At 37.5% G+C, this 26,149-nt stretch overlaps 1 protein-coding gene across 3 annotated transcripts in view; it reads left to right on the plus strand.

Moving 5' to 3' along the window:
• Nucleotides 1–26,149, plus strand: part of LOC127963602 (sarcoplasmic/endoplasmic reticulum calcium ATPase 2-like) — a 31,667-nt gene continuing 5,518 nt past the window's right edge. For 2 of the 3 annotated variants that reach the window (XM_052563600.1, XM_052563602.1), the window contains exons 1-18: nt 2–232; nt 342–492; nt 6,063–6,080; nt 6,165–6,247; nt 7,867–7,971; nt 8,171–8,309; nt 16,790–16,870; nt 16,958–17,043; nt 17,128–17,592; nt 20,721–20,809; nt 20,938–21,040; nt 22,451–22,582; nt 22,816–22,935; nt 23,021–23,239; nt 24,189–24,524; nt 25,186–25,406; nt 25,481–25,683; nt 25,845–25,930. In XM_052563600.1, the coding sequence (XP_052419560.1) occupies nt 375–492; nt 6,063–6,080; nt 6,165–6,247; nt 7,867–7,971; nt 8,171–8,309; nt 16,790–16,870; nt 16,958–17,043; nt 17,128–17,592; nt 20,721–20,809; nt 20,938–21,040; nt 22,451–22,582; nt 22,816–22,935; nt 23,021–23,239; nt 24,189–24,524; nt 25,186–25,406; nt 25,481–25,683; nt 25,845–25,930 (2,604 nt within the window). In that variant the 5' untranslated portion in view covers nt 2–232; nt 342–374. Of the gene's footprint in view, nt 233–337; nt 493–6,062; nt 6,081–6,164; nt 6,248–7,866; nt 7,972–8,170; nt 8,310–16,789; nt 16,871–16,957; nt 17,044–17,127; nt 17,593–20,720; nt 20,810–20,937; nt 21,041–22,450; nt 22,583–22,815; nt 22,936–23,020; nt 23,240–24,188; nt 24,525–25,185; nt 25,407–25,480; nt 25,684–25,844; nt 25,931–26,149 lie in introns of all 3 variants that reach the window. The other variant, XM_052563601.1, reaches the window with a different exon arrangement.

Below are 26,149 nucleotides of genomic sequence, written 5' to 3' on the forward strand. Positions count from 1 at the left end.
AGTAGTGAGTCTCCAGCGATAAAACAGGAGTAAACGCCGCTTCCATCACCATTAAACGGGAGAGAAGGACGGCGAAAAGGGTCGACCGTCACATTTCCAGGCAGCAGAGGCTTGGACGGGGGGTGAATGTGATGTACTAAGCAAAGATCTTTTATTTTGGCTTCCACTGACTCCCAGTTCTTTGGGGAACAAGAAGATACAAGAACTTGTGTTTGGATAAGACTCCTGGAAGGTGCATCTGTCCGTTTCAACTTTCTACTTATGTTCCTCATTGGATGTCAATGCATGTGTCGCTCATAAGCATATTCGTATCTATTTTTTATTTTTTTTGACCAAGGCAGATTTCTTGAGAGGGATTCTTTTCCCATCTAACCATGGAGAACGCTCACACCAAGAGTGTGGAAGAAGTTTATAGTTATTTGAGCGTCAACGAGAGCACGGGACTGACTTTAGACCAGGTGAAACGGCAGAGAGAGAAATGGGGTCTCAACGGTACGTCTGATACTTTGTGTTCTTCACTGCCAGCGACGCGCGACAGACGCTTTGAAGTTGATATGAGATTGTTACATTTGTTGCAGTCAGCCGGCTGGAACGTTCGAAATAGCTGACGTCATCAAACATGTTTTGATGGCAAGCCGCTGTAACATTTATTTTTGTAAATCAAACTAGTGTCGGTTTTACGCTACTAGTATTTATTTAAATAGCTTGTAAAATAGCTTGTAAACAATCCATTAGTGACTAGTATATTTTTCACTTCTGTACAGGTACTAGTACTTATTTTTATTCATTGACTATTTTGCTTTCAGTTTTTCTAAATTATTAGACACTAGTTATGAATTCCAGCAGTTACTTACTTTCTGTTTGTAAGTGTATTGGTAAAGATAGTTAATAGTTGTCATTCTGACTAGTCATTGACAAGTAGCAATTGCAGTTAGTGAGATAAACTATAGAAATGATGCCATTGACTACTGGGATTTATTATATAGTACAGTCTAATAAATATGTACTAGTAAAATCTTGAATATGCCTAGAAGCAACTACTGGGATAAAAAAAAAGTATTAGTACCTAATAGAATAGTAGTGGTTCAATGGATCACAAATCTGATATTTTTTTGGATCAGCAAGAAATTAGAAATATTAAAATTTTACTTTCTTTCCATTTATTACTTAAAGCGAAGTACTTCTTTGATACCACAGAAAATACTACCAGATTAAATAAGAAAGTTTAAACATGATTAAAGAGACAAGAGAACAGATTGTTACAAATAAAATAAGGTTGGTAGTATTCAAAAACAGAAATGTAATAATTAGGGAAAATAACAATGCTGAATGTTCACTGTATAATTTAAATATAGATTTTTATCCCAGTTGTTTTTTTTTGTTGTTCTTTGATGATCATTAATGACAGCAACAGTATTTATTGGCTGCTGGCCCTTTAAAGGTTGATTTATACTTCTGCGTCAGACCTATACACATAGACGTAATCCTTTACACCATAGGCTGAAGTGCACCTCTCCAAAAATCTAAATCGCGTCAATTCTACTTGGACTGCAAGCACTGTGATTGGTCTGCTAGAACCCCTCCCTCTGTGTGTACTTGAGTTTTGAGTTTTTGTGTGTTTATGTGCACTTTATGAATGAATGAGTGAATGAATGAATGATGCATTTATATAGCGCTTCATTGTGTATTGTTGTACACCCAAAATGCTTTACAGTCATGTGTGGGGGGTCTCTCCTCAACCAACACTATTTTAATATATTTTAACGTTACACTTTCTTATATAAAATAAAGCAAAGAAAAAGTGTCTTATCATTTATTATACTACATTGCATTATACATAGTACTTGTCTGCGACAAACAATGTTGATCTGCTGTGGTACAAGTCCTTGTGGAGATTGAAGGAATGCCATCTTCTCCTGTTCCGTTCTTTTCATCTTTTGTAGTTTTAAATAATGATTTGATATTTATTTACCGCTGTCATGACTATAATGCTTCTCCAACGAGCCGCTTCATCTAATGCAGACTAGTGGTTTGTGTTCTCCACATCGATGCGGACAACGACGCAGAAATATAAATGGAAACTGACGCATAGCTTGTAGCATAAAGGCTACAGTCAGTGTAGGTCCGACGCAGAAGTGTAAATCAGCCATAAGACCTGATGCACGGATCCCATATAATAATACTCATCACATCTGATTTCTTTCTCCGCTGTTTTCATTCACTTGAGACATAACTGACTGCGTTTACCTGAATGATTGTCAAGATGGGTATTTTGTTGTCATTTTATGTGAATGTGTCTGTTCAGAGGATTCAGAAAAGAATTTAGTTCTTCCTGTGCGCTTAAATAACAGCGCATGAGTAACGAATTGACTTCACCTTTTCTCTCTGGAATTGCTTGTGTAAATGCAAACAAATGAGATATAATAAATTGAGAAATAATAAAACTGAGTTTCAGCAATAACTCAATCTGAGCACCTCTGATTGGTCATTGAATTCCTTAGCTCAACAAAAATTTTGTGTGACTGCTTACAATGTGCAACACTGTAAAGACGCTTAAAAAAATGGTGCAACATAAGCAGATCTTAATTTAATGTCGCAATTGACACTTTCCATTCATTTACATTTTGTTCGCAAACGACATAAACTATTTTATTTTTGCAGGGGCATTTTTGTTCAATTTAGTGGCCTTTTTTCTCCAAGTCCCCGTGGCCAGGGGGAGGCTAAGCCTTCACAAGCTTTACACATGCTCCACCTATGATGCTACTCACAGATGGAGTAGTAAGTTTCAAAACCATAAAAATGGATGCTTCTTAGTTTTAAGCGAAAAATGTTAATACATAGGGCTGTAGTACTCGAGTCCGGTCTTGGACTCGAGTCCGGACTCGAGACATTTTTCTGTCGTCTCGGACTTGTCTCGGACTCGTTGAATTTGCACTCGGACTTGTCTCGGACTTGGCCATTGGACTCGCCAAGTCTTCTAGTTGGTCTCGACCGAGTCCAGCAAAAAAATAAAATAAAAAATTTCTCCCTCAAAACAAAACCACATTTGCATGATGTCGCGACTGAAAACGTGTGGAAAACGCTAGGCGCGCCGCTCTCCTTATTTCCAAAGCACTCTGTAGCCTGCGCTTGCGCTCCAGTGGCGTCTGCTGTTGCTGGGCAACCATGACCCGCTCTCCATGATGACGAAGAAGTTTCAGCAAATAATAAATGGAATTCACTTAAAATCACTTGCAGTAGCTCTGCTAATAGATTCATTTAAAAAATGGCTATCCTTGTACAACTATGATAATCTGTTTCTCCATCTTGCCTTAGCTTTCAGTATTGTTCCGGGAAAGGATGTGCATGACCAGTGGTGCACTTACTGTTACCTGAAAAGTTTAGATGTTCCTAATTTAATTTTCAACCTGTTAGATTGTGTTTTATTTACGTCTACACCTAGATAGCCTTTTTTTTTATCAATAAACGCGTATTAATGCATAGCCTTATGCAACAATTACATATGTAAATTTTAAAAACTTTAAAATATATATGACATTACATATTTACATTTTCATGTAACAGCCAGTATTTGTATCTGTAACAATCACAAAATTTTTCCTATCTGCATTCGGATACAACATCGTACAGTTACTTGATAAGACCATTATGACTTTTTATATATTTTTCGTAGTTATCACTGAACAAGTATGTCGTGTTAAACTGAAATAATTATTAATTTCTAAAATAATATTTATCATGCAAGCAGAGAGATGTCATGACAAACGTTTAGTGATCATTTGAACACGACTGAATCCATTCAATGCGCACATTTTCATTACGCAGAAAACTTTGAGCGAGTCTTAATGTTAATGAACTTCACTAAACAGATGTGTGTGTGCCGCGCAAACCAGCAAAAGGTAAATATGCAAACATGTAGGACAAGTAGACAATGTATCCGTATCAAAGCTGATTATTAGCCTACTCTTGAGAGAGAACTGATTTGGTTTTTGAGAGACTGAGACGCGCAGCGCGGCTGTTTGATTGGTGAGCGCGCTGTGCTTATTCCATTCATTCGTATCATGGTAGCTTTCAATATTTGCCTTTTAAATATATACAAATAATATAACGTGTAGCTATGATGTATTATTATAGGTAAAATTACTCTTGCAACGCTCTGATTTCTGAGAGATTAACAGAGAGGCGACAACAATGCGGTGTTTGATTTGCTCTCTTTTCACTCATAAAGTTTACATTCATTCACTTCTGGCGCTGATCCCCTGGCTCACCTGTTATCTAGCAAACACCAGACTCTGTCAGCTTTAGCCGAGTATTCAGGCAGAATTATTCCTTGAGCGTTATTCGTTTTTTTAAGCCATTATCCTTGCCATTCCGAATAAGGTATTCGGCTTCAGGCACAACCCTAATTATTACATTACATATTTTATTTTTACATGCAACATAGATAAGGTCATATAGTAACAGCTCCACGCAATATTGTAATTCTAAAATTCACGTCGTACTTGCAAACACTTTGTATTCATTATGGTTAATGCATGCTGGAGTAGTCGATTGTTTCCGACAGAGCTCGACTAGTCTATGCAAGCACTAGCACAGTAGGACAAAAAATTTGCTGTATTTATGTGCGCATGTCCAGTAGAGCCAAACGTATCCATTCTAGCCTTGCTGCGCGCATTTGTCATATCCCGAGCTTTGCGTGTGTCTGTGCACTGTTCCAATTAGGCATAGTCATATACATTTTTGACCACAGATATAATGTCAACAAAAAATAAAGTACATAAAAATTATTTGACCTTACAGTTCCAAACTTTGTTTGTTTATCCAAGTTTAGCTCCCAGGGTCGGACTGGGAGTAAAACCAGTACTCATTAGCAAGGCCCCAAAGGAAGAGAGGGCCCTTGAAAAGTATGAATCTGAAATATATATTTTTTACCTGGATATTTTCATGGGTGGGGGCCATGGGGGCCCATCAGGACTGCCTATGCACAGGGCCCAGGATCTTGTTTAACACCCCTGTTAGCTTTAACCCTAATTATACACACTTGAACCTAATCAAGCTCTTACTAGACACACTAATCTTCCAGGTGTTTTAAGGCCAGTTGGAGCTAAACTTTTCAGGACATTGGCCATCCAGGATGTAGTTTGGAGACCCCTGTCCTACAGAGTTGTTACTTTGCACATGCTTTTTGATCATTACAAATAATAATGTAAAATGATTTTCTTAGAATAGGAGATATGCTTTCTCTCGCATCACAAACATTATCAGTAGTTTAGTATGTGGTCTTGAAGAGGACCCTTTTTTCTTTCATTTGGACTCGGTCTTGGACTTGGACTCGAAACTTTTGGACTTGGACTTGACTTGGACTCGAACCTCTTTGGACTCGGTCTTGACTCGGTCTCGACTAGTCCTGGACTTGGACTTGACTTGGACTCGACAAAGCCGGACTTGACTACAGCTCTATTAATACAGCTTGCCATACTCATTTTCATAAGACTTTGACAAGGTGGAAGACAGGCACACACAGGCCAGAAATAAGCTGAAAGGGATGCTTCCATCCCTTCCGCTTTATTATGTTGTTGGAGAATCAAAGCGAGCATAGCTAAGTGTTATCTCCAGTTTTCCTCTTTCTTCAGCTATCCAGAATCATGTTTTCATAAAGAGGAAAACATTCCTGTCAGCACTCGGCTCAGAAACAGCTTGTAAATGTTTCACAGCATGTACTCAAAGCAGGGGCCAAATATTCAGTAGTTTGAATTAAAACCAAATATTCATTCACATTTTTAGTTTTCCGCTCAGGGTGGGTGGTGCTTGGACATGAAAATAGTTTTTGCTTAAAATCTGCTGAAATTTTATATGGCATCTGAAGAGTAACATTATGCATTGTTTTGTTTTAAGACAAATCTAGTATTTGTGTTTCTTACAAAGTCACAGCTCTTAATGTTATGAATTGGGTTTTAATCAATGTCAATTTATCAAATACATTTCTGCTTGGGAATGTATTCACAATGCATTTTTGTAACTTTATACTTTGTCTTTTTCATATACTTCAATAAACAACACAGAGTTGCCTGCTGAGGAAGGTAATATAACATTTTAAACTATAACATGATTTTATCATTGTACTCCTCGTATGATTTTGATAATTACATTTTGATGATTGACAGGAAAATCTATATGGGAACTTGTCTTCGAGCAGTTTGAAGATTTACTTGTGCGAATTCTTCTTCTGGCAGCTTGTATATCTTTTGTAAGTACATTCTGGTAACATGTTCTAGCAGGTTTCTACTGTTATTGTTATTGTGCAATTATTCCTTGAGTGCAAATAGGGTAAGTATAGGCATTTCTTAGACCTGATTCAGCACAGATTTATGTCGGGTGTTAATTGCTTTACGCTACAAACAAATCATCGCGATATATGCACTGAAATAAACACTGACTGCTATCCGGAAGGGCTGTGAAAGTGAAGATGTCTTGTTAGCGCCTCTAGTCTTGCATGCTTCATCTTGGGTTACTCGTGGATCAGAAGGGCTGAACAGCTGAGGAAGCGGAACTCTTTAGGAATGGTGACAACAGCATTCAGTGAGATTGAGTGTCTGTCACTAGCTGCCAAACAAGATGTCTTAGTAGTGCACTGCTGTGATTTTTTACAGTTTTACAGTTGTGATTTAAGGACCTCTAGATTAATTAGCCTAGTTAGTTTACCACTGAATAAAAAGACATGACTGTGTGCTTGGAGACTTGGAGGGTTGTGTAGTTAGGCTGTCAATCAGATTTATGTATAGGAACAGTGCTTATTATAGTGGTGGTTTAGCTTAGCAAGTACAGGTTGTTGGTACAGATGGCACATGGGTTAATTTATGAAATATACTTTTGTCTGTATAGTAATTAATATCCTATATGAAAGATAGAAGATATTAAATATTGATTCAATTATGTATTCATTTAATATATAATTAAATTAACATTAGTTTGTCTAACATATTTAAATGAAACATTATTTTTTCATGATTTGGATTTGTTTTTAAAAAGTAAGGATCTTTTATGCTTTGGCTGTCCAAAATCATTAGTTACAATACATCTACATGGCTGATGAGATTGAACTGGCTGGTTGGGTGGAAGGAGAGAGGCATGTCAGCATTGCCCAGCGGAGTGATACTGAGGTGTTGGAGTCTGTGGTTTGACAGCTGTCTAGTAGTTGGCGGTGTTTCGAGAGCATCTCTGCAGGCCAAATTGGGCCTCTGAACTTTATTTGCAGGCTTCTCATTACCACAGACAGACCAGTAACTCCACTGTCTCGCGAGAACTCCACCAAGATGTTGATTGGAGGGCTTCAGTCTCTGCATTTGACCTTCAAGCAGTGCATCTAAGGACTTTGTGTCTGAGAATCATCATGCAACTCAATTTTTAAAGGTGCAAACCAAAACTGTTCACTAAGTTGATAAGAAAATTTATGCTTAGTGATGTGTTGCTGGTGCTTATATTAAGAGGATTTCATATGTAATAATGCATCTAAATGAGGGAAATAACAGCTGTCGTGCGGCGGCTGCAGTGAACTGTAAGAGTTTTATTTCCTGTCATTAAAACTTACTGCTGCGTTTGGCTTTTGTCATGCAGCTTGTTCAGTTTTCCTGGGTTTAAACTTCTAGTTTAAAATCACGCAGATTATGCAATCCAAACAGAATCTCATTTGTAAACAGGCTGTGTTGAATCCGTTATGAGAATGCAAATGTTACTGGCGTGTCTCATCTAGAATCTTGATCTACTGGTCTTGAAATATCCACAGGGTGTTTTGAATGTGAAATGCTTGATTAGATCTTACGGGACTTGACTTGTTTTTTTTATGTGTTTTTTTTTTTATTATTGCAGGTATTAGCATGGTTTGAGGAGGGAGAAGAAACAATCACTGCCTTCGTGGAGCCTTTTGTAATCTTACTGATTCTTATAGCTAACGCCATCGTAGGTGTTTGGCAGGTCAGTAGAGCATGAAGAGTTATGAATTTTGAATAATTACAGGGGAAGGGTGTAATTTCTGCACAATTTGAGAAAATGATTACTGTTATCAAACAGGTTTCTCACATCTGTCTAACAGATAGTCCCTTCCCAATCTCAAATGCTGAATTTGCAAGTGAATACAATCTACTTTATTCACATTTGATTCTCTCCATCTTAGGAACGTAATGCAGAAAATGCCATTGAAGCCCTTAAGGAGTATGAGCCAGAGATGGGCAAGGTGTACCGTCAGGACAGGAAGTCCGTACAGAGGATCAAAGCCAAAGACATTGTGCCTGGAGACATTGTGGAGGTCGCTGGTAAGTGCAGCCTTTATATAATTTAAGACTCACTTTTTTTCTCTGAATGCAGTTATTTGTGTGGTAACTGTACTTCTGTTGTTATGAGGTAATTACAGCCTCTGATCTCTCCGGTCCCTGTATGGACTCCGTACAGCTCCGCTATAGGAGCGTAGGTATTTTTGGTTGCACCTGTTGATTCTCAATAGACTGTGTGCGTCGGTCCTTATCACATTGGTCAGTTCTCATGCTCTACCTAGAAGCATAGCTATATCCATTCCATTTTTGGCTCTTTTTGTTTGCTTCTCATAGTTTTGCTTTATATTCCTTTGGAGATGGCTTTCAAATTTCTCTGAACTCTTGCAATTAATTAATGTGGTATGTGAAGAATTGCGGTTTTATTATTATTTTTTAAATACCTAGAACTTCATTAATAAAGACTTCTAGAGAACGTGAATAAATGTGTTGTGAAATGTGATATAGCAAAATGATAATTTCCCAAATGGTCCTACAGACAATGCACCTTCCTAAAAGCATCTCGTTTTATGGTTCTCAAATTATTTTAAAATCATGATTTAATTAAAGATTCCTTTGCTTATGTTTAAGTTCACATTATCTGATCAAAGTTCTTATTCCTCCTTGATCCAAAAGTGTGACGTATTACAAAATAATCAGAAAAAATGTAACTTGCATGTAAAAAAAAAAAACCCTGCAGGTTCATTGTGCTTGTAGGGCTGCATAATTTGTGATAATATATCACAATATAAATGTTGTAATTATATATCAATATATAACTATAAAAAAATAATAACAGCAACAATATTAATAATTATAATAGTACTAGTGGTAGTAGTTGTGGTGGTGGTGGTAAATAAAAAAAAAATTAAACATAAGAAATATTACTATAATAATATTTCACTGTAAAATAAAAAAGGAGCATTTAAGAAAGCGAATCAATTTAACAGAACTGTAAAATGACAGTACTGATGAATATGGCTTAATTTCCAAACAATGAACCATCAAGCTTAACGTCACAATGAAATCAGACAATTGACAATTCTTGTTTTAATGGGATATTGCAATGTTTATTGTAAATGATTTATCTGTGCACATCTTTTTTTATTTAATGAAAATACAGCCTTCACGATTTATCATAGCACTAAGTCTCATCGCACTTTTAGTTTCGTTTGAAAAAAAAAAAGAGTCATGCAGTCCTGCCTTTGACAAAAAATTTTCATGTTTAGGATCAAATCTAATCATATGCTTGTTTTATAGATGAGGCCCCTGGTTTCTAGTATTAATAAGTGTTTTTGAAGACTGAGTCTGTGATGTTAAAGCGTGAAAGCATCTCCATGTAGATATCATCAACTTTTGGGATGGATGTGGTCATTTGATGCATGAAAGAACTGACAGAATGTTTGAACCTTTAACTCTTTGCAGTAGAACCACTGCTGTATGTTTTGTGCATAGTGGTAGATGTTATATTTAGCACTGAAAGGCTGTTCAAATTATGGAATGGTTTAATTATAGCTCACATTGACAATGGTGTAGATGACAGGTGTCGGCACCGGGCCCACCGCCCACCCCTTCCGCAGCGACCCACAGAATTGCAGCCCGTGACGTCAGAAATGATCCAGACAGACTGCAATGTCACCTTGACAAGGTCATTTGTGGAATAGTGCTGTTTTGGGGTTGGTGCTTGGGACTGAACGTGGGTAAACTGTCCATTAATGCATTTGTTTTGTAGTGCTTTAATTTTGCACAATGTCTCAGTGCATTCTTGCACATAGGGATGTGATATCATTTGCCCGACCGACACTGTATGCAATAAATTTAGGAAGAGCGGGTCACTTGGAGCTTTTTGGCTGAATCTGGAAAGCATTTCATTGTGTGACATCTGCGCTGATCGTTTAAAGTGCTTTCCTGTGGTCTTTCTCTCTGCCTCTGAATCTCTGTCTCTGCTCCTGCTGTGGGTTGTGAGCATGCCGCAGTCCAAGCCTCGGCTCAGCACACTCGCTGCAGTGGACTCTGGGACTGTTACCGGTTTAGTCATGAACAGAATTACAAATGCTGCCAGCGGCACCCTGACAGACTATCAGTTCTGTGCAGGGCCGAGCTCAGCATGTGGGCCACCTCACAGTCCTCTCAGTGCACATCTGATGCTTTAATTAGCATAATTTACAATGCTCTTTGATATTCCAAACCAAGGTGCTTTGGTGTAGAAGACAACCTCAGGTGTAATCTTTGAGGAATGCCTGTTGTAAGGATTTGGTATTCTGGCATTTTAAATACAATGTTATCCAATGATAAATGCAGCAATTTCATCAGCCTTGCAAGAATCTCCTGTAAGACGCTAAGAAATCTTAAAGTTTTTAATTAATCCATGTCTTTTATAGCTTTAAGGCCATCCACATGCTATTGTGTACTTCTAAAGTTGGATTTTTTTTCTTGAGATAATAGATACATAATTTATATAATGTTTTTTATTAGGGATGTAACATTTCATTCAACTCACAATTTGATTCGATTCACAATATATTTGTAATTTATTTTTTACAAAATGAGATTAAAGATGAATTATAAATTAAATGTGTCCTTTTAATTGCTTGGACAAAATGCTGCACATTTCTTTGTGAAATTGAAATGACACTATAATAATATACTAATATAGCACTTTTTAAATTTTGATTGCTTTTTTAAAAAAATATATAATGTAAATTTAAATTGCAAAACTAAATTAAAAGTTTAAAACAAGCCTCAAATAAATAACGCAAATCAAATAAATATCTTCATATAAACAAAAGGCTTTGGCTGTGCTCTTTCCATTCAAAATTAGAGGCAACCACTGCATTTTAATCATTATCCAAACAAAGATGAGGCATACATGCAACACGAGAAGATTTTCATATAAATTAGATTGTATAATTTCGAAATTTTAAGCAAAAACAATGTTTTGACTTCAGTTTTGTGAAACTATACATAAAAATATCCGCATTAAACAGTGGATGAGCTATGAGATTCACTCTCTGCGTTTATTTGGTTTCTGCTGTAAACAAAAGAGAGTTGCACTTATGAACGTTAATATGCATTATACAGAGGCAAGATGAAAAGGAAAAAATACCATCTAAACTTTTCTAAAGATAGCAAGTTCCCCTCAGAAATGCATTCATATAAAATCCTACCCCTAAACGAATCGCGATCTGTTAAGCATCTCAACCGATTTGAATCGGCACTTACTTGAATCGATTTTCAACTGGCTTGCAGTTAACCGTTACATCCCTATTGTTTTGAGGTTTTATTGATTATTGTATCCTGCCCAATCACCCATCAAGCCACTTGATTACATTGTCTTTAACAACATCAAACAGAAAGTCCTTGTCTAGCCAAACATGTTTTTTTCTTTTACATTGTTCCACTCATCAAAAATCAGTCATTTTTATGTATTGCTGATTGTCTGAGGAAACCAGTGCAATTAGTTTGAAGTGTGGATGGTGCAGCCGTATTGTCAAGTGGAAGGGGTCCAGCTGTTCCTATTGTTCACTCAGAGAGATGACCTTATAGGGAAGTGCCCATGGTGTCCCACCCCTCTTCCTCCTCATGCAGCCACTTTCACATTGGACTTACCCATCAGCACAATGCATGCTTTGGGAATTCAAGTACCCAGGGTGGCACGAAACATTCTGCTGGACCTGGTAACCATCGCCTATCACCGAGGAGCCTTGCAGCAAGTGGCAGGGCCCTGGAAGGTGTTTGATGCCCCTAGCCTGTCAGCAAGGATACACGAATACTGGGTTTTTGACCGCCGATGCCGATCTCTTAGAGACCAGGGTGCCTGATGGCAGATACAAAGATGATATATTTTCTTTTCTTCTTTTATTTATTTATAAAGCATTGTATAAATACAACTAAGCCTTTGCATTTCCTTTTTTGATCAGCATGTATATTTGAGTGATGTCGGCATAGGAATAGAAGGATATACCATGTTTCTCAAGGATAACTCATAATGGGAGCATTTACAAAGAGAATAAGTTTGGAGCTTAAATGGATCCCTGCGAAACTCCACAAGCGAGGTGCACTGTAGAAGAAATGAAATTAGCAATATTAACGGAGAAAGATTGGTTAGTCAAATAAGATATGAACCATTTTAGAATATTTCCCTGTAGACTGAAATGTTCCAAGCAGGAAATAAGAATAGTGTGATTAATAATATCAAACATTGCTGTTAAATCAAGAAGTACTAGAGCCAGGTAAAGATAGATGTCATTTAGTACTTTAAGAAGAGCTGTTTCGGTACTGTGCTGGACTTTATTCTCAATACATTTCAGTAAGGCTTTAAAGTTCATACTCAAAATCATGTAATTGTATAGCAACCACTTTAAAAAAAAATTGTAATGAAACGCAGATTTGAGGTGGGTGTAAAGTTAGACAATATAGATGCATCTAGGTTCACTTTTTTCAGTTGAGGTCTGACTTATTGTATGTATTAACTGATCTGGTACAGTTCCAGTGCAGAGACATTTATTTATAACTAGGTCCCAGCATATTTAAAATCTGTTTTAAAAAAAGAGGATTGGAGGGATTGTGTCATGCGAGAAAGCAGAAGACTTTTAGTGATGGTCACTGCAGTCATCCGGATCCTGTACATATCCAGCCCAGATGGTGGATCAGCACCTAGAAAGGACCTCTACATCCCTGAATGTCAGCGAAGACCAGGACACCTAGATGAGCTCCAGAGACAGATACCCAGTGAAGACCTTGTCTCCTTGATGGCCACTGGGACAAGACCACAGGAAACAGATGAGTCCTCTGCACAATGTTACTTTGCTGCGGCCTGGAATTGAACTGCTGGTTTTGTCTGACCCGAGGAGAACCGGCCCCCCATCTGAGCCTGGTTTCTCCCAAGGTTTTTTCTCCATTCGGTCACCGATTGAGTATCAGTTCTTTGCCACTATCACTTCTGGATGCTTAGTTGGAAACACTTAATATCCAGTGATATCATTGACAGATATATAGCACCGATACTATTCAAACTGAACTGAGCTGGATGATGACATCACTGAATTCAATGAGGAACTGCCTTTAACTGAAAATTTAGTTTGTACTATTGTTATTTTGCATTATTGATGCACTATTTTCCTATTTAATACTGTAAAGTGCTTTGACACAATCTGTATTGTTAAAAGCGCTGTATAAATAAAGATGATTTGACTTGATCTGTAATTTTGTTGAGTGAAACAAGGGCAGTAGGCTCAAACTCACTCCGGGTAGTTCAACAAACATGTGGTTTAATAAAAGTGTAAGCCGGAGGTGAATTGTCTTTGATAAGTCTGCTATTTTTGTAACAAAATAACAGAGTAATTTTTCACATAGGTCAGGACATCTCTGTAGAGATTTGATTTGGAGGGTTGATAGTAGCAAAAAGAAACAACAGGTTTATGCTGGATTTTGGCAGTGACATTAGAAAAATATTTATTCCTAGCTACTCTTACAGTTTTCTGATAGTTGGCCAGTGAATCTTTAAGAGCTTGTAAGAGATCTAAAGCTCGTCCTTTTTCTATTTTCTTTCTGCCCTCCTACAGATCTAATGAAGAGCTTGAATGTTGCTATTATTAATCCATGGATGAGGGTTTGATGAGTTAGATATCAATGAAGCAACTGAGTCCATAACATCTGAACAAATATTACTAAATATTATATATATTAAATCGGCCTTTTCAATATATCGGTCGTCCAATAGTCATTTTTAAGTTTGTTCCAATAAGCTTGAGAACCTTTTTCATGCCAATCTGATGGCTATACTATGATGACATGGCAAGTAAAGAGCAGGCATGTCTGTTTGACCCCTGCGTCCTGCGTTGCTATAAAGAGCAGAGGAATGAAAGCTGGGACTGATGTAAGCATAAACTTTTAAAGGAAGCTATCTTACCCTGCTGATTCATGCATGCTAAAGTTATTTTAAGATACTAGTGCTTTTTGATATGACCGCTGAAATACATGTATATGCTGCATCTTCCGTTCCAATGTGTTCTTTCTTGGACTTGGAACGTTCTGTTAGTAGTTCAGTACTGAGCTGAACATGTGGTGAGATCTTGTGTGGGTGTTGTGTAGGGCTTTTTTGCTGGGTTTGTTCTGGGCTCTCCATGCTCTTCGATGGCCGATGAGGAGGTGGAGCGCATACAGTGGGTGGAAAGAGAACTCCAACAACTAAGAGGTTTGGAGGTCACTCTTCTACCTGGAGGCCAGATACGCCTGAAATAGCTCATCGCTGGGGCTTTTTGTATATGCCCACTGATAAATGCTGCTATGTTCTGGAAAGCGTTGACGCACTTGTGAATTGTGCCATCGGGCCTCTCTTAAGTCATGAATCAGCTCTCAGCTAGAGCGAAATTGAATAGACCCGTCATTCTCACCTTTTGGTGCTCAGTCAGCAGCACAATTAAGCATCTCAATGAAACGTTTTCATGTAATTTGAAGTATGGACCTTTTAATAAAAATAAAAAAAGCTTAAGCTCCTACCCATCTAATCCACAGTTTCATTCAGGGGTGTCCATTGTGAAGTGTTCAAAACTGCATCAAAAAGCCTTTTATATTATGTTTTAATTCCTGAATTTGTATTGAATTTGAGTTGAGGTAATAAACGAGATCAAGATGACTCCAATTTGAGAAGCAAGTAAAATTAACTGAGAATCATTTAACTGTCTTTTTTTTTATTAGAAAAGCCAAGTTTGTCAAGGAAAACTTGCTTTTATAAGTGCTTATTTGAAAGTTTTGAAAAAGATTTAAAAATATTTATATAAAAAAAAAGGTTTATAAGTTGTGGATGGAGGCTTGTAATGCAAGTTTGTTTATTTATTTAAATGTATATTAAAATAATTACATATGCACAGATTACATAAATGCATATATTTATGTCCATTGTATATTTATTTCATTATAAAAATATAAAAATAAATAAAAATATATTACAAAAAAAACAGTGCTGGGTGACCTTCTGGGGGCTGGACTTAATTGTTTACATTTGTTCCTGATTTAGGTGGCTAAAAGTTGCAATTGAGCCCCATTAAGTCTTTCTGAGAAAAGCCGTCACTGTCTTGTGTGTGTGTGTGTGACTTTGTCGCTGTAGCTCATCACAGATCGTGGTGAAAGCATAGCTTGTTAATCCACAGTGCAGAGATTCTGTTGCACACACATGTGATGATCTGTGCCAAAGCCAACAGCACCCATTGTTATCATGCTGCCACACTCCACATGCTGGCCAAGCAGATTCCCAGGACATTCACTGATGGATATGTTAATGTTTAACATGGACAGATGAGCTAATAGACACTTTATGCTGCTAAGTGCTGCCTAAGAAAGATTCTCAAACGTGCTCCTTAGAGCTGCTCTTGAATGCCATCGTTATGAGTGTAACACCTCCCAGTTGATCACACTCTCTCTTTCTCTTGCTGGTTCTCTTGAAGTCCTTTAATTCATTTTTATCACTGTACAAAAGGGACTAGTAGATTTGATTAAAGATCCTAATTTGATTTGAGTATGCCATGGTTCATCTTGCATAGCATATTCATCAGTCAGGAAAAGATTTCAGAAGACATTTAGGAATATTCTTTCTGAATGTTGTGTTCTCTGCAATATGTGTGGATATATAACACATTATAATATTCAAGCCAAAAAAAGCAACAAAATAAACTACTATACACAGTTTTGAGGTTAAAGTATGATCATAGAAGATAAACTTTATTTTTTAAACAAAATATTATTTCTGCACTGACATTGCAAGTTTAATGATGCATCGTGGAACTCGAGTATCTTCATAACTCATAAGCCAGACTGTCTTGCAAAGAGGGTTGTTTTTAACCTATGTGTTTATGTAAAGGGATAGATCACCCAACATTGAAAATGTATCATTCACTCACCCTTGTGTCAGTCAAAACTTTTTTGACACTTTTTTTTTTGCAAAATGTAAATGATAATAATTTGAAGAATATTTCAATTGTTTAAATATTTTTTAAATGGTGATTGTGGTTCAAAACAACATTGGACCTCTGAAAACTGATTTGCATAGTTTTTTGTAGAGTTATTATTATTTTATTTTGTTATGAAGCTGAGGCTTTGAGGATATTTTGGCTACAGGTTTAAAATGCTGATTTTTTTCAAATTGTTAATTATGAAAACACCGGATCATGTGTAAATAAACAGCTTTGCTCTGAAACGTGCTGCAAATATAACAAAAGCTGATTTAATCTGGTAAAAGCGATATCATAATATCAATTTCATTTATTTTATTAAAGCTCATTTAAAAATTGCATGTCACTAGAAACTTTTTTATTGTTTTTGGTAGTCATTATTGGCAGTCATTATTGTTTGAAACCGCATTGGACCCTACTGATTTGCATATATTTTGTGTTGCAGTACATTTTTTGTTTTTATGCATTAATTTTAACTGTGTTATGAAACTGAGGATTTGACTTATTTGTACCTACTTTTTTTTGTTCTCCTTCTAGTGGGTGACAAGGTACCAGCCGATATCCGTATCTGTGCCATTAGGTCCACCACGCTCAGAGTGGACCAGTCTATTCTGACAGGTAACGAAGCATTAGGTTCAGTTGTATGTGTTTTTTAAGTGTCAAGTATCTTAGCTGTGTTTTATTATAAATTCTGTTGTGTTGCAGGCGAGTCTGTCTCTGTCATTAAGCACACCGACCCCGTGCCAGATCCCCGTGCTGTCAATCAGGACAAGAAGAACATGTTATTCTCAGTAAGAAATTTAGACTTCAGCTGAACTTGAATTCACAAATCTTATTGGTGCAAACGACTGTACATTTAAATGTGTGCATTTCAGGGAACCAACATAGCTGCGGGAAAAGCTATAGGTGTGGTGGTGGCCACAGGTGTGAACACAGAGATCGGTAAAATCCGTGACGAGATGGCGTCCACCGAGCAGGAGAGGACGCCCCTGCAGCAGAAGCTGGATGAGTTCGGTGAGCAGCTCTCCAAAGTCATCTCTCTCATCTGCATCGCCGTGTGGATCATCAACATCGGCCACTTCAACGACCCCGTCCACGGAGGCTCCTGGATCCGTGGAGCCATTTACTACTTCAAGATTGCCGTCGCTCTGGCCGTGGCCGCCATCCCTGAAGGTCTTCCTGCTGTCATCACCACCTGCTTGGCTCTCGGGACCCGCCGTATGGCCAAGAAAAACGCCATCGTCCGCTCTCTGCCCTCTGTGGAGACACTGGGTTGCACTTCCGTCATCTGCTCTGACAAAACCGGCACCCTCACCACCAACCAGATGTCTGTCTGCAGGGTGAGCCCTTTCTTTAGCAGTTTAGGCTTCCTAGGCTTTCTACAGACGGTTAAGTGCACTTAATAACTCCATGAAACATGCAAAGATTTGCACACAACCCTGTTGTGCGTAAACCCTACAAAGTGTGTTAGCCTGAAATTTTTTTTTAAATCATTTTAATAGCATATATGAGGCATGTAAGTGTTTTTTATCAACTTTTAGGAGTACCTAGGACAACGATGACCTCAAGAATGTTCATGAATGAATTAACATGAACTAAATGCCACATAAAATCAAATTTACATTTCATTGGGGAATTTAAGTAGGTGAGGGTATTTGTATATAGTACTGTATATGTGACCCTGGACCACAAAACCATATGGGTCAATTTTTGAAATTGAGATTTATACGTCTGCTGAAAGCTGAATAAATAAGCATTCTATTGGTGCATGTTTTTTTTAGGATAGGACAGTATTTGGTTTAGATGCAACTATTTGAAAATCTAGAATCTGAGGGTGCAAAAAAATCAAAGTATTGAGAAAATCACATTTAAAGTTGTCCAAATAAAGTTCTTATCAATGCATATTATTAATCAACCATTAATTTTGAATATATTTACAGTAGGAAATTTACAAAATATCTTCATGGAACATGATCTTTACTTAATATCCTAATGAAAAATCGATTATTTTTTATTTTTGGCTATTGCTACAAATATACCCGTGCTATGTAAGACTGGTTTTGTGGTACATGGTCACATATAATCTGTTGTGTAAATGTAATCATGTAATCCATAAAGTTACTGTAGTCTGATTACAATTATTTTAGAATGCAATTTAATCTAATTACAAGTACTTAAAGAGCCACACAGATGGGAAATCAAAAATTACCTGTATTACAGTGTATGATGTAGCTGTCCATCAGTGTAAACAATGTGCAAATAATTAATCCAAAAAGTACACGATTTATAAAGTTATTGGCTTCTAAAGTAAGGAGTCGACTCTGAATCGCTGAAACGAGTCGTTATAGTTTTCAAATCTTTTGCCCATCTCTATGTACGTCACTAGGAGCACTTTGCATAATAATCTCCGCCTACAGTGTTGGGAGAAACGTAACTCTGACCCGCCCCACACACAGACGCTCTGGTTGGTGTGATAGCATCATGTCGAGGAGACCGTTTGTTTTATTTTCACTGCCAAAGAATGAAAATCAGAAGAATGGCTAAAATTCATTTTTACCACAATACCAGAGCAGTACAACAAATCCCTTTTGTTGTGTTCACAACATTTCACTGATGACTGCTTTTCTAATCTCGGTGAGTACAGCGGGATTTTCAAAGCGTTTGGCCACAAAAGAGGGTTCATTAACAACTTTATTTAGACCAACAAGCATCGCCGAATCACAACGCGAAGAATGATTATGAAGTTATGTGTCTGTTTTCTCCCGAGCGTCTTATCAGTATGTGTGCTGTCTGCAGCCTGTCTGCGCTGATCGTCATGTACAAACACATCATTAAAATGAAGTGTAACTCCGTGAATACTCAATGAAGAGACATGAGAGAGATATCTATAGAAAGCTTGACATGTCTTCTTTAAAACTAAACAAGTGCTGCCGAAAACAGATATTCTGTGATAAAGTAATCCATATGAAAACAACGCGATGTCTGTTTTTCATATCTCCCTTCGTTATATCTAATGTGACCACGCCCCCGCGCTGAATGCGCTATTCAGATTCAAACTGAAGCGCGCGGCTTGAATAGACCCACACAGAAGAAAAAGCAGCGAGACTGTTCAAGTTTTTTATTTTACTGTTTGCTTCGCGGTGAGAGAAATAAGACATAATTCACCCCAAACAGATGCTAATGCATAGTTTACCGTGGAGGTGTGTGCAGAACAACCAATCAAACCTGACTATGTTAGTTGACCAATCAGAACACAGTATACTAGGAAACTGAATCTTTTGAACAGCTTCGCGCGAACCGTTTGGGGATCTCTGAGAATTGAGGTAATTTTAAAATGATATTTTGACAAAATGACAATGTTTTTTAACCTTCTATGGATTTAAACCTAATGTACAGGACTTATAAACAGTGATAGGAAGCTTAGAATTTTCATCTTACTGGCTCTTTAATTTTCGGAATCTGATTACCTAAACCAGATTACATGTAATCAACTATTACCCAGCTCTGTATTTTATTACAATAAATATAATAATACTGTTATATTGTTATAGTAAGGCTATGGAAACCTGTAGGAAGCCCTTAAGCTTCTCATCTGTTGGCAACAGGTTTAAAAACGCTTCATTTTTCAAATTGTTGACCCTGAAAACACTGGAAAAATTTGATCTGAAATGTGCTGCACATATACTTATTTAATTAAATTGCAGCCTGATATGATTTAATAAAAGCAATATCACAATATCAATTTCAACTAAACATTGAACCCTTTATTAAAGCTCAGTGTGGACGGAAAAGGTGCTTGTCACTGGAAACTTCGAATACATTGGTAAACACATGCTGATTGCACTCAGTCTTTGTCCTCCTGCATATTTCCCACAGTACTCAGTCAGAAGATCTGTTTATTCTGAGGGGTTTTTTTTGGTCAGTTAAAAATCCTCTGTCATTCTGTGGAAATGAAGTGTTTTGGTGCAGCTTCCTGAACTTCACTGATAAAGATCTCTGTCATCGGACTGGGCTGCTCGCTCTGCAGAAATGCAGGAATGAGTTCAGTGATGGATGGCTGTATTTTCAGAATTATGATTTTTTTTTTCTCTTCATCGGATGTTAGAGTATTTTGAACTTTAAAAGTCTGCGACACAAAGGCAGAACAAGCAGTGTTTCATCTCTCCATCTCTGTGTGCTTTCAGCCCCCTCCCACTTGCTGTTCTGCCAGTTTCTGTATTTACTTAAACACAATAACACACAGGACAGAATTACAGCAGCCTGAGTCATTGCACACATATAATCTTCTTAGGCTAATACATGCTTATGCTGCCATCTTCTGTCAGTTAACTTTCCAACAAACTCCTTCAAGACTGACAGAATGCTGATGCATCTAGTTAATGACTGGTTTCTTAAAGGAACAGTTCACCCAAAATTCTGTTATTATTTCTGCCAAAACTATTTCTTTAACATTGTGTCTGTGTTTCAGATGTTCATCATAGACAAGGCTGAGGGAGATAAGTGCTCACTGACTGAATTCACCATCTCTGGATCCACATACGCTCCTGAAGGAGATGTGTGAGTGTTCTGTCTCTGCTCTCATATTTACTGGTAGTACAGCAGTCAAACGGATGCCTATGATTTCACATGTTTGTCAGCTTCTGTTTTAGTAGGTGGTTTATTGATCATTATTTTTGTTTGCTCAGTTTTCTTGATAACAGAGTAGTGAAAAGCTGGCAGTATGACGGGTTGGTGGAGCTGGCGACTATCTGTGCCTTGTGTAACGATTCCTCCCTGGATTTTAATGAGGTATGTTTACTAATTGTCCTTTCTTAGTCTGGATGATACAAGAAATAATGTCCATTACTTTAAATTTAGAAAATGTTAAATATTTAAGAAACTTCTATCTATCTATCTATCTATCTATCTATCTATCTATCTATCTATCTATCTATCTATCTATCTATCTATCTATCTATCATATATAAAAATATGTAATTACATATATAATACCTAATTTTTTGCCGACATTTAATCAAGAATGCATTCAAAGCAGAACAATTGGCAAAGCAATACTGTGGAAAATTGCAACAATTTAAAGAACTGTTTTCTATTGTAATATATTTTAACATTTAATTTATTCCTGTGATGCAAAGCTGAATTTTCAGCAACATTACTCCAGTCTTCAGTGTCACATGATCCTTCAGAAAATGCTGCTCAGAAACATTTCTAATTATTATCAATATTAATAACCATTGTGCTGCTTAATATCTTAATGGAAAACTTAAACAGCATTAATTTAAAATATAGTTTTGTTGTGACTATTCTGACTTTTGCTCAATTTAATGTATCTGTGCTACATAAAAGATATTAAGTTCCTTTAAAAAAATAATAAAATAATATATGAAAGTTTTAATTTTTTTTTGGACACTAGTGTGAGATGTTGTCATCGTGAATGTCTCTGGCCAGTGTCATGTTTTAATGTAGTTTAATATGAATATGATAATCATTCTTTAATATGATAATCATTCTTGGAATAATAATCTTAATTTGATTACATCTCTAACTAGTGTGGTCAAAACGTTTGTTTACTATATATACTGTGCGTGACGCTTGCAGTTATTTCAGCAGCTGCCGTCTCAGTGAGGACATAAATACAAAAACTACATCACCAGTACTGTTCTGAGTCACTTCACAAGCTTTTTACCGTTTCAACTGAGTAAAACCAGTATCAATTTAAGGGTATTTTATGGTAACCTGTCAAAATAAAGGTTCATTTGTACATAAAGGCATTGTGCTAGAAATATTACTATTATTTAGTAGAATGTATGTGATACTGCTACTACTATAAAAAAAAATAGAAATAAATCAAACAATATTTCTTCCATGTTTTAATTTTAATAGCAAATCCCCTTTATTTACCAAAAAATACGTTTAAAGAATGGCATTGGTTTTATTTTTAGTGATACGTTTTTTTTTTTGTTGTTGTTGTTTTTTTTATTAGCATATCTTTGTATTTTGCTTTGGTACCAAAATTGGTACAGAGAACTGTGGATTTTCACTGGTATCGGTACCGTATACTGAAATTTTGGTACCGTGACAATACTATCTCTAACCATGTTGCCTGGCAGTAGAACCATCATGATGAAAAGCTTTAATAGAAGTTCAGTTCCACGCATGAAGCATGTACCTAAATGATAACTTCCAACTCTCTTTCAGTCTAAAGGCGTTTATGAGAAGGTTGGAGAGGCCACGGAGACAGCTCTGACCTGCCTGGTGGAAAAGATGAACGTTTTTGACACTGACGTCAGGAGCTTGTCAAAGATCGAGAGAGCCAACGCCTGCAACTCAGTAAATAATTATACAATTAACCGGTTAACTGTCACTCACATTTTTGAACATTAGACTTAAAAGTGCATGATCCAAACCTTCATTTTTATAATGCATGACTGAAAAAATTTTGTAACAATAATTTCATAGTAATGCAATGTTTGAATTTAATGATGACAGTTAACAGGTTTTTAATAAAGAATTATGCAAGCGCTTATTTAAACATGATTTAATAACTCAATATGTATGTGTAGGTGATCAAGCATCTGATGAAAAAGGAGTTCACCCTGGAGTTTTCCAGAGACAGGAAGTCCATGTCTGTGTACTGTTCCCCCAACAAAGCCAGATCTTCTTCTGCTAAGATGTTTGTCAAGGTGCTAACCGGAAACTGGTTTGTTGTTTACGGAGTTGTTATATTGGCAAATGTTTCAGATTGATAAGTTGGGCTGTCTTCTACAGGGAGCTCCAGAGGGAGTGATTGAGAGGTGCACATATGTGCGTGTGGGTGGATCCAGGGCTCCCCTGACTCAGGGCATCAAGGATAAGATCATGTCTGTGATCAAAGAGTACGGCACTGGCCGTGATACCCTGCGCTGCCTGGCACTGGCCACCCGTGATAGCCCACTGAAGAAAGAGGAGATGATCCTGTCAGACACGGCCAGCTTCGCACAGTATGAGGTGACTGTCTAATATTTAACAATCTAAAAGGTTTATTTCCATCTTGGTGGATTACTGTCCATTAAACTGTTCATCTAGCTGTTTAACATCTAGCTGTATAGTAATGTATCTAGCTATCTCCAAAAACATATACAAATAGTTTTGTCTCACTAGCTGCCCATTTAATAGACTATCAAACTAGTTAACTGTCTAATGAAGTGTTTATTCATCTAGCTAGTTGGCAGTCTAATTACTAGCTAGCTTGTAAGCTATCTAATAACACATCAAGCTATCTAATATCTTTGTCCCACTAGCTTTTTGCTGTCTTGTAACCGATTTATTCATATAGCTAGTTAGCGCTCGAATAAAGTATTTTTATTTTTTTTATGTAGCTTGCCATCTAATAAACTATTAGATTATTAAAGTTGTTGGTAGATTGATGGTTTTAATCCATTTAGTTAGCTGATTGTTTATTAAACAATTCACCCTAACAAAAATGAACCATGGTTTTACTACGAATAAAACCATATTGATTGATACATTTTCAGACTGATGGTAACCACAAACTAACCGTAGTTTAACCATGGTATTTGTAGTAAAACTGTGTTTATAAAAATGGGTATCAGTACGCCAAAAAAGTAACGTTACACTTGTCTAATAAAATAGTTTTTTATCCTGCTAAAGTTAGTTAGCTGTCTGATAAAGTATTTAATTAGGTAATTTCATCCAGCATCTAATATAATTTTTGTGTGTCTGACTAGCTTTCTAACTAGTTAGCTATCTAGTGAAGTATTTAACTATCTAGAAATGTATTTATCCACTTTATCTAATAAACCATCTTTGTGTCTAGCTAGCTGTCTCCATCTAGCCAGTTAGCATCTAGCTAACAGTTATCCATTGTGGAATTGAACCCACTAAAGTTTTTATTAAATTTTTTTCCCTTCATTTCCCTCTCCTCCCCATCTGTCAGTCGGATCTGACCTTTGTGGGTTGTGTGGGCATGCTGGATCCTCCTCGTACGGAAGTAGCTGCTTCCATCAAGCTCTGCCGCCACGCCGGCATCCGGGTCATCATGATCACCGGCGACAACAAAGGCACGGCTGTGGCCATCTGCAGACGCATCGGCATCTTCTCAGAGGACGATGACGTCAACCAAATGGCCTTCACTGGCCGTGAATTCGACGACCTTTCACCTCACGACCAGCGCAAAGCTGTCATGGCTGCCCGCTGCTTTGCACGCGTCGAGCCTTCACACAAGTCCAAGATTGTGGAGTTCCTGCAGGGCTTTGATGAGATCACTGCCATGGTATGCAGCCATATGGTGTTAAAGGGATAGTTGCCCCAAAACTAAAAATAGTCAGCACAGTCTTCATGTCTTTTCAAACCCATAAGACCTTCGTTCGTCCTTGGAAGACAAATGAAGATATTTTTGATGAAATCCAAGAGTTTTCTGACCCTGCATAGACAGCAACAAAACTACAACGTTCAAGGCCCAGAAAGGTAGTAAAGACATCGTTAAAATAGTCCACGTGACATCAGTGGTTCAACCTTCATTTTTATGAAGCTATGAGAAAGAATAAAAAATAATGACTTTATTCAACAATATGTGTCCAAGACTGACATAGAAGAGAAGAAATTGTTGAATGAAGTCGTTATTATTGTTTTCTTTGCCCACAAATTTTTTTTGTAGCTTCATTAACTTAACTGTTGAACCACTGATGTCACATGGACCTTTTTACAGATGTCCTTACTACCTTTCTGGGCCCTGAACGTGGCATTTCTGTTGCTGTCTATGCAGCGTCAGAAAACTCTTGGATTTTATCGAAAATAAACCAAGGTCTTATGGGTTTGGATCTATATGAGAGTGAGTAATCAATGACAGAATTTTCATTTTTGGATGAATTATCCCTAACGGACGCAGCACAACTGTGTTTGTTCTGATTGGCTGAGCGGTTGTGTCTCTGTAGACAGGAGATGGCGTGAACGATGCCCCTGCCCTGAAGAAGGCAGAGATTGGCATCGCCATGGGCTCTGGCACTGCCGTGGCCAAGACAGCCTCGGAAATGGTCCTCGCTGATGACAACTTTTCCACCATTGTGGCTGCCGTTGAGGAAGGCAGAGCTATCTACAACAACATGAAGCAGTTCATCCGCTACCTCATCTCCTCCAACGTGGGCGAGGTCGTCTGGTCCGTGCAGTCGTGGTTTTCAGATCCGTTTCATTTGTTTTTGTCTTTTACTGATATATTGATCTCCTCTGCAGTATCTTCCTCACCGCTGCGTTGGGTTTCCCTGAGGCCCTGATCCCTGTCCAGCTGCTGTGGGTGAACCTGGTGACTGATGGTCTTCCTGCCACCGCTCTGGGCTTCAACCCTCCTGACCTGGACATCATGAACAAGCCCCCTCGCAACGCCAAAGAGCCCCTCATCTCTGGATGGCTCTTTTTCAGATACTTGGCCATCGGCTGTGAGTCACAAACATGATTAATGTAGCCTAATGGCTGTGATTTATAAAAAATGTAAAAAAAACTTGCTTATGTACATTTTTCTAGCTTGTCGTCTATTAATGTATCCAGTCTTGCTGGTCTGATAAGTGTTGTGTTCTCTCACGTGTGTTGTGTTTCTCAGGTTATGTGGGTGCTGCGACTGTAGGAGCTGCAGCCTGGTGGTTTATTTCTGCTGATGACGGTCCAATGATCACATTTTACCAGCTGGTATATATCTCAGTTTTTGAATAAATGTCATGTGTGTGACTACATCTATAGACCTACGTCTGATGCAATAGCATATAAATGCTAAATTCTTCTCATCAAAAGTAGACTTCTGTGACATATTTGTCATTTAAACAATTTAACTACTGACCTATCTTTGAAAGATTGCAGCTTCTGCTTTTCTGGAATAGAAAAAAAAGAGTTCTAAAAGAACAACATTTA

Source organism: Carassius gibelio, chromosome B8, assembly GCF_023724105.1.
Source record: "Carassius gibelio isolate Cgi1373 ecotype wild population from Czech Republic chromosome B8, carGib1.2-hapl.c, whole genome shotgun sequence".
Taxonomy (NCBI): Eukaryota; Metazoa; Chordata; class Actinopteri; order Cypriniformes; family Cyprinidae; genus Carassius; species Carassius gibelio.